The sequence below is a fragment of the Empidonax traillii genome, unplaced genomic scaffold (assembly GCF_003031625.1).
Source record: "Empidonax traillii isolate 1590-97213 ecotype Southwest subspecies unplaced genomic scaffold, ASM303162v1 scaffold302:size813347, whole genome shotgun sequence".
Taxonomy (NCBI): domain Eukaryota; kingdom Metazoa; phylum Chordata; class Aves; order Passeriformes; family Tyrannidae; genus Empidonax; species Empidonax traillii.
This window is the reverse complement of record NW_020955495.1, coordinates 494,018-501,730: the sequence shown is the minus strand read 5'-3', so window position 1 is coordinate 501,730 and position 7,713 is coordinate 494,018. Positions and strand designations below refer to the sequence as shown.

Below are 7,713 nucleotides of genomic sequence, written 5' to 3'. Positions count from 1 at the left end.
AAAAAAAAAAAAAAAAAAAAAAAAAAAAAAAAAAAAAAAAAAAAAAAAAAAAAAAAAAAAAAAAAAAAAAAAAAAAAAAAAAAAAAAAAAAAAAAAAAAAAAAAAAAAAAAAAAAAAAAAAAAAAAAAAAAAAAAAAAAAAAAAAAAAAAAAAAAAAAAAGCAAGAACTCAGAAAACAAACAAATCAACAAGCCCCACAAAATACATCTGTTTTCTTCTGTACTTTCCATCAGAACAAGGAAAAAAATTAAACATTTCACTAAATTCTTAAGCATTCTTCTTTCTGGCTAGCAAATAGGAGAATGTATTAACATTCTGCTGGAAGACTGAAGGAAGGAAAAGGCATGGCATGCGGGCTCCAGGCTTGCCCAGGACAAAGTAAACCTAGGACTCTTCAACCTGTCCTCTAGACTCCTGGCAAGTATGAATCTTTCAGCTGTGCTTGGCATTCTTTCCTTTATGGGAACAGTAATCAAACCTCTTTGGACCCATAACTCACCATAACTGGTGAGGAGGCAATGCCGTATTTAGTAGGGATTAGAAATGTACTGGACTGGTGCAGCCCAGCTTCTGGTCAAGGAGATTATCTCACTGGTAATGTCTCCTGGAGTGCTTCGCGAGGTGTAATTGGATTGCTTAAGAGAGTACTAGAAATAAATATAAACAAAAAAATAGTACTGGAAATAAACACTTTTGATACTGTAAGCATGCACGTCAATCTGTGCTTTACAGGCTGATAGGAATAACATTTTCTGAAACTGTAAATTTTCCAGATCAATATTCTGTCTTCAAGACTTTTCTTCAAACTCAGTTTTCAATTTTTCAATTCAGTGAAACAGAAAAGTGAGATGTGAAAGATTTTGTACGTTTTAATTGGTTGTTCAGAATAAAATCTACCTAGTCCTTCCTACCTAAAAAACACCATGGTCTTAGCGCAACACTAAAACTGGCAAAAATGTTTATTGTCTGAAAGCTATGGATCAGATCAGAAAAAGCAGTTAATTATTCACACCCTGCTTACAACAGATAATCATTCCCACTAATAGAGCATGCAGCCTCCTCTAGGCTCAGTAAACTCCCATTAATCTTCTGAATCTGAAGCACAAAAAAAGTCAGCATCATAATGTGCATTATCACATCTTTTCTACCGACCCTATTTCAAAAAGTGGGTAAGAAGCAGAAAAGGTGTCAAAGATTTCAGCAGATGGTAGACTAAGGAAAAAGTCATTCTGAATCTAAAATGATCTTCACTTCATTTTCCACTTTTGAAGACAAAATGGTCAAAACATTTGCTGGGTTTTTTCTTGCTGTTTTTACCTCAAGATTGCTTTGTTGAAATACAGGGCATGAAGTATGAGTGATAAGGAATAAAAATTAAAAACTTAGATATTTCCTATATTGATGCAAAAATTTACTGTACAACGAGCAATTTTCCAGTGAGTATACTATGCAAAACACTACAGCAACTATTCATCTATCACAGCTGATACAAAATTTGGAGTGCTGAGTGATACAAGAGAGAATAGTGTTGCCGTTTAGAGGGGCCTCAACAGGCCACAAAAACAGGGAGAGAGGAATCATGTGAAGTGGGAAATGCAAAGTCCTGGCCCTGGGGGAGGAGTATCCTAGGCAGCAGTATATGCTGGGGTTCACTGCCTGAGAAGTAGCTTGGGATAGAAAGACCTTGGGGTCCTGATGAAAAAGGTAACTACAAGAAAGCAATGCTTTCTGCAAAGGTGGCCAATGGCCATCTGGGGTGCATTAGGAAGAACTTTGCCAGCAGGTCAAGGAAGGTAATCCATCCCTTCTCCATAGCACTAGTCAGACATATCTGAAGTGCTGGATCTGGTTCTGGACTCCTCAGTACAAGAAAGATCGGACTTTCTGGAACAAGTCCAGTATGGAGCTATGAAGATGATTAAGGAACTGTAGCATCTGACAGATAAGGAAAGAGCTGCCACAGTTCATCCTAGGGAAGAGAAGGCCTAGGGGTCCTTACCAAGGTGTATAAATATGTGATGGGAAGGAATGAAGAAGAGGGAGCCAGGAGATCCTCAGAGGTGCCCAGTGAGAGGACAAGAGGCAGTGGGCACAAACTGAAATGTGTAAAATTCCATTTGGCCACAACTAAGGACATTTTTTTATTGTGAGAATTTCAATTCAAAAATTTCACTACATGATTCTTCCCAATATTCAGGTCTTATGTACCTCCTACTTAAGGATTTTATTCTATATTTTATAAATTCATAAGCAACTGCACATCTGAAAAAATACAAACATAAGCAGGACTGATTGTTTTGGCTTCTAGACGAGGTTGATGCTATTTTTTTGTCATGAACAAAATAAAAAAAGACTATACAAGTTCTTCAATTACACTGTGATTTGTTGTTCGCCCAAATAAATGTCACAGTACTCACCACAGGCATTTGATCAAATGTGCGAACAACGGACAATTTATCTGCAAATAAGCAGAACATGTGACCTGTTAATGTAATGGCAACATATAAGCACTAATTCTACTGAAAAAGTTATGAATACCCATTTCTACCTGCTGGTTTTCCACGAATAAGGTCCACCTTATCTCGAAGAATATTAATTTGCCTTTCCAGCTGTTTGTTCAATTCTACTTGTGTCTCATATCTGGTTTTCCATTCATTACCTTAAAAAAATACAGAATTATTATATGTCCCAGATTATTTCATGTCATTTTAAGTAAAAGAATTTTTTAAAACTGTTCCTTTTAACTAACTGGAGACTGAGAAAGTTAGTAATCCTCATAATGAGGATCTTTGCATACAAAAGACCTTGAAAATATAAATCAAGGAAAATTTTCACTGGGCTTACTGTGGCCAGAATATTAACCAACTCTATGAATTCATGTTATTCATAGTTTCATTAATAATTAACCAAAAAAAAAGCTAACATGGCTGCATGTAGCAATCCTTAATTTCACATTTGAAACACCACAGTCATGTTTGAAAATAGAAAACTTAAATTTCCAAATAAAAATTTGAACCTCTATACTGTAAAGCTTTCCCAAAGAATAAAATTTTCTGTTTCCTAATAAATTAGCAAGACTCTGTTTTAATTCACATACCTTCATCTTCAACACAGTTAAGTCTTTTTTCCAGTGCTGCTACAGTGTTTCTCAGTTCAAATATCGAGATTTCAAGCATCTGCCTGTGGTATTTAAAGGAGGCAATAAATTGGCTATTGCATTAGTCCTGTTATTGAAATTAGAAAAAACAGATCAAATATATTTTCAGAAGAAGTATCTATTGGTTATTCCTATGTAATTACATTATCTTGTCAATTTTTAAATGTTCTTTTCTCCACGGATACTACAGTGCCTTAGAAGCATTTCTACTTTGTGAATAAAATTATTTCCATAAAAACCCAAGACAGACATTTCCTAAACCAGAATAATTTTCTAACAGATCATCAGAATTAAACAAATGTAGAGAAGGCACTGGCCTTAATTTTTCATCTAAAAAAAAATTAACATGTTTTTTAAGACAAGAATATGTCTGAGAGATGTGCTATTTGAAGTTGTGAATTCATACTTCATTTTGACTCACTGTTCAATGATTAACAGTCATTTTCTAAATTGTACCCATAACAAAACCAATCAAAACAAACCATGTTTTACAACTATTAGAAAAGAAAGCCAGTAAATAAAGGGAGTGTTAAAAAATATACAGTAGCTAAAGCCACAATTTTTTTTCAGTATCTTAATACTGTAGGAAAAAATACTTTTGCCCATTGATTAACTCTGTATATGGGTCAGCCAGGCAGCGAAAAGTATCATGAAAATCAGGCTCTTTCTATCTTGGAAGGAATGACCAGAAGCAGAAGGTAGCAGAGGACCAATGGTTCCTGGGTGCCTCAATGTTTCAGAGCCCAAATTGAGATAGTCCAAAAGAACTGAGAACACAACTCTGCAAATAAGGGCCTTTGAAAAATTCTTTACAATATCAATATGACAACTGATGTCTTTGAAACCCTAGCATAGTGCATTAAAACATGCAGCCGAGAAAATTGTTGTGCTTCATATTTGTTTCAGTGCGGGAGAGTGTTTGTTTGTTTCGGTTTTTTTTAAAGGAGAGGTTCCATTGCCAACATGGATCTTAATTTTCTGAACAGTTGATGAGAAATGCTCTTCAAGAAAGAGTTATCTAGACTATGGGAAATCAAAGCTCTGATAACAGAGATGATTACTGAGAAATCTCTTAGTATCGTCTCTTGCACTCCTTTCACCAACCTTCAGTAGATAACAATTCTTTTTCATAGCTTGAAACATCAGATTTCAACTGGAAACAAACCAACTGACCATAAGGAACTGAAGAGCTATGCTTGGAATAGGGAGGCCTGAAGAGCTGAAATAGTAAAGAAATGTAAAGAAGAGTAATTTAAGGTAATTCAAGTACGACTTCAGTGAAACAAACATGCTGTAGAACAGTAAGACAGACATAAAAAATGTTGCAAGGGAGAGCTGGGCCTTCCAAGCCCTCCTTGTTCCACCGCTCTTTTTGTCCCTACCAACACTAAATTAGAGAGGAAAAGAAATAGTGACAGTATTGGTAACTTGCTGGAGACAAAAAGGATGTCCTTTTGGATGAAACCCAGCCAAAGATAGCCTTGAAACATGAGTCAAAAAGCTTAGATGTAGGAAAACCAAAGGAAATCTGCTTGCTGCTGCCTGTTTGCTCCCACTCCAAATAAAGGAGGCAGATGGCTAGGAAGAAGAAAGACAAAATTTTACTACACTGCTGCTATCATTCCAACACAAATAGATAAAGTTTCTGCAAAGCATATTCTATCAACCTCTCAGAGCTTGGAAAAGAGGAAATCATGATGACAGTGAGTGCTAAAATTAAAGTTTTTGAAGGAAATAACACTGAAAATTAGAAACATTTAAAGCTGTAACCAGAGCTGAGCTGTATCAAAATGAAATTGTTTTCCTTTTCCAAGAAATCCTAATTAAGTGCTCAGATGAATAAAGAGGGATAACACACAAAGAATGAGTTAAATCCAGTGTTTTCAGTTTTTAATTTCTGTTAATTCCAAGACTATATACAATATTTCATACATCGGATTTTATTATTCTTTCTCCACCATTAGCAAAACTGCAAGCCAAATTCCAACTATATTTTGACCTGATAAATAGATGTACAGAAATGATAAATGGTCAGGTGTCAGATTGTAATTGCTACACTGACAGAAAGTCTTAATTCCATCTGGCAACAGAAACCCTTTTAAAAAAACTCTAATTGTTATTAAACATTTAATACTCCAATGGCACCCAGAATGCATCCAGGGTGAAACCTTTCTGTTTTAGTCAGTGTATATGCAGTAAAATACAATCCCTTCTCTGGCAGACAAAGGATGTAGAAATACACCACTTTGACCAACTCAGTAAACATTTCAGCTTTCCTATGTATCAGAATATTTTGCATTTCTGGAGTTATTTCTAATTGTGATTGGAAGTGATGGTCGTGCCATGTATCTGTTAGTGTGAATTTAATGCAGCTGTGTATAGGTGTCTACCTGCCTGCCCAGAGACTCGCTCTGTACTTAGAGGGACTATGCTCTGATTTTACCTGCAACCTCACGTGTTAAACTTAATGAGACATGTTCAAGGTCTATAAATCTTTTCCATGCCAATGGACAATTTATAGTCATCACAGCAGAAAGCCCATAAATCCTGAAAGCTCACATTTAAGTCATCAGGGGAACTTAACAACATCCTTGCATACTAAGCGTAACAAGAAAGCTCTTGTGAAGAAAAGGAGAAAAAAAAAGCACAGTTCAGATAAGCAGGCTCTGATTGAAACTACAAAAGAGGAAAAAATGCTAAGTTTTCTTTTTAAAGCAGTGTACAGGTGCTATTTTACGTGACAATGACAGCCACTTAGGATGAAAGCCATTTTCCTGCACATTTTGCTACCCAGACCTGGATATCTGGTACGGGTATCAGGCAAAAGGCTGCCTGAAGCAATTTTCTATAGTGGAGAGAGAAACCAGTGAAACATTACAGGAGAAGCTCAGGGCAAGTCATCAGTTCTAGGGCATCAGCTCTCTAACATGGCAGGCCTTTATTGAGTCCTGTAGAAGACAAAATGCATAGATGCCTTCAGAATCTATGAACAAAGCAGAAACAATATTGCACAGTGCAGAGGCACCACATGGAAGAGCACATACAGTACTGAAAGCTACGGACGTGTGACACTTGCAGTCAGCAGTGTGCTGGGAAAATGCTGCAGTTTTCCTGGCAAGGAAAGCCACAGAAAATGAAATCTCACAAGCTGAATTAACACACAATATTAGGAAGTAGCTGCCATGCATAAATATATGCTTTAAGACCTCTTTGTCCGTTAAGATGGATACTGCAGTATTACATGCCTTTCCTCTCTCTCTCTCTCTTTCTGAAACATGTCATGACATTACCCAATCAAAACGTGTACTGAATCTTGATTACAACAATTCAGAGTCACATTTAAGCTGACTTTCATTAGTCACAAAAGATTTTGAAAGATTTCACACTAGTTCCACGATCATTGAGAATCAGTAGGTACTTTAGAGACAGACCCCTTACAGACATGGATGATTCAATTTATTCTGTGAAGAAAAAACTTCATGACTGTTAAATGAGAGTGGTAGATGGACTGTTAGCAAACTGCCTAAATGGCACAATAATCAAATAAGCCAGTAAAAAGACGACAAGGGTGAGATGGCTGTGACGGAATGCAGACATCTATTTGCAAGTCACTCATCCTCAGCTCGCTTTATACCCAAGGGAAAGAAACTGGCACCTGCTAGGGTGTGAGTCATCTCATGCTAGAACAGCCAGGCAAAGTAGGTCAGATGAATCACACCTTCCAAAAGCCTTTCTGTATTCATTGACTATACATGTCACCAGTCTAACAAGCCTGGTCACTGGCAATTATGTTGAATAAATAGTTCCTGTGAAATTGGCAATAATGGTATTGTCTCTTTGTACACACATGAGATATATACAGGAAACAGCTATAGAATCCACCTGGAGCACCTTTTACTGTCATGCCATCACAATTAAGGATTTTATTAAATATATATTTTGCTTTCATCAGTAAATAAGTCACCACAACTTGACCTGAACTTTGGGCACAGTCTTGCAGAAGATCCTCGGGGATATTAGCAAGAACTTAAGGTACATAAATAATCCAGGTTTTCATTAATAAAAAAAAAAAACAAAAACAAAAACAACAACATATAAATTCAAACAGTGAAACAAAGCCAATACCATTCTACTTTTTACCTGAACACCAATAATATCAGGATCGTGTGTCAGGTAAAAGAACCGGTATATGCAGAGGATAACTGATGTATTACCAACACACTACTAAGTCAGGAAACTTAGTGAAAGGAAATTTGCTTACACATTGGTGCAAGTATGTCTTTTTTGTGACATTTTGAACACAGACAGTGCCTATATCCATTTTGACTCTGTTAATATTGGTTTCCCCCTTTCCATTTGTGAATAAACCTTTTTTAAAGTCCACAACTGCAGGACTAGTTTGAAGAGATCTGCCGTTCAGACACTGAAAGAAACACTGTTCAGGGGGAAAATCAATATTAATAGAATGCTTGAAAATAATAAGGAAATGCAAATATCAAGGGTCTGAATTAAGGCAGCACAGGAGCTTCTGACATTTCCCAAGTTTTAATTTACTA

At 36.1% G+C, this 7,713-nt stretch overlaps 1 protein-coding gene across 1 annotated transcript in view; it reads right to left on the bottom strand.

Moving 5' to 3' along the window:
• The window catches only part of LOC114060978 (coiled-coil domain-containing protein 169-like), a 29,083-nt gene that overhangs the window by 19,956 nt on the left and 1,414 nt on the right, over positions 1-7,713 (bottom strand). Inside the window, exons 2-4 of the mRNA XM_027890901.1 lie at positions 3,098-3,180; positions 2,549-2,659; positions 2,418-2,458 (exon numbers count right to left, since the gene is read on the bottom strand). Of these exons, the coding sequence (XP_027746702.1) occupies positions 2,418-2,458; positions 2,549-2,659; positions 3,098-3,180 (235 nt within the window). The remainder of the gene's footprint in view (positions 1-2,417; positions 2,459-2,548; positions 2,660-3,097; positions 3,181-7,713) is intronic.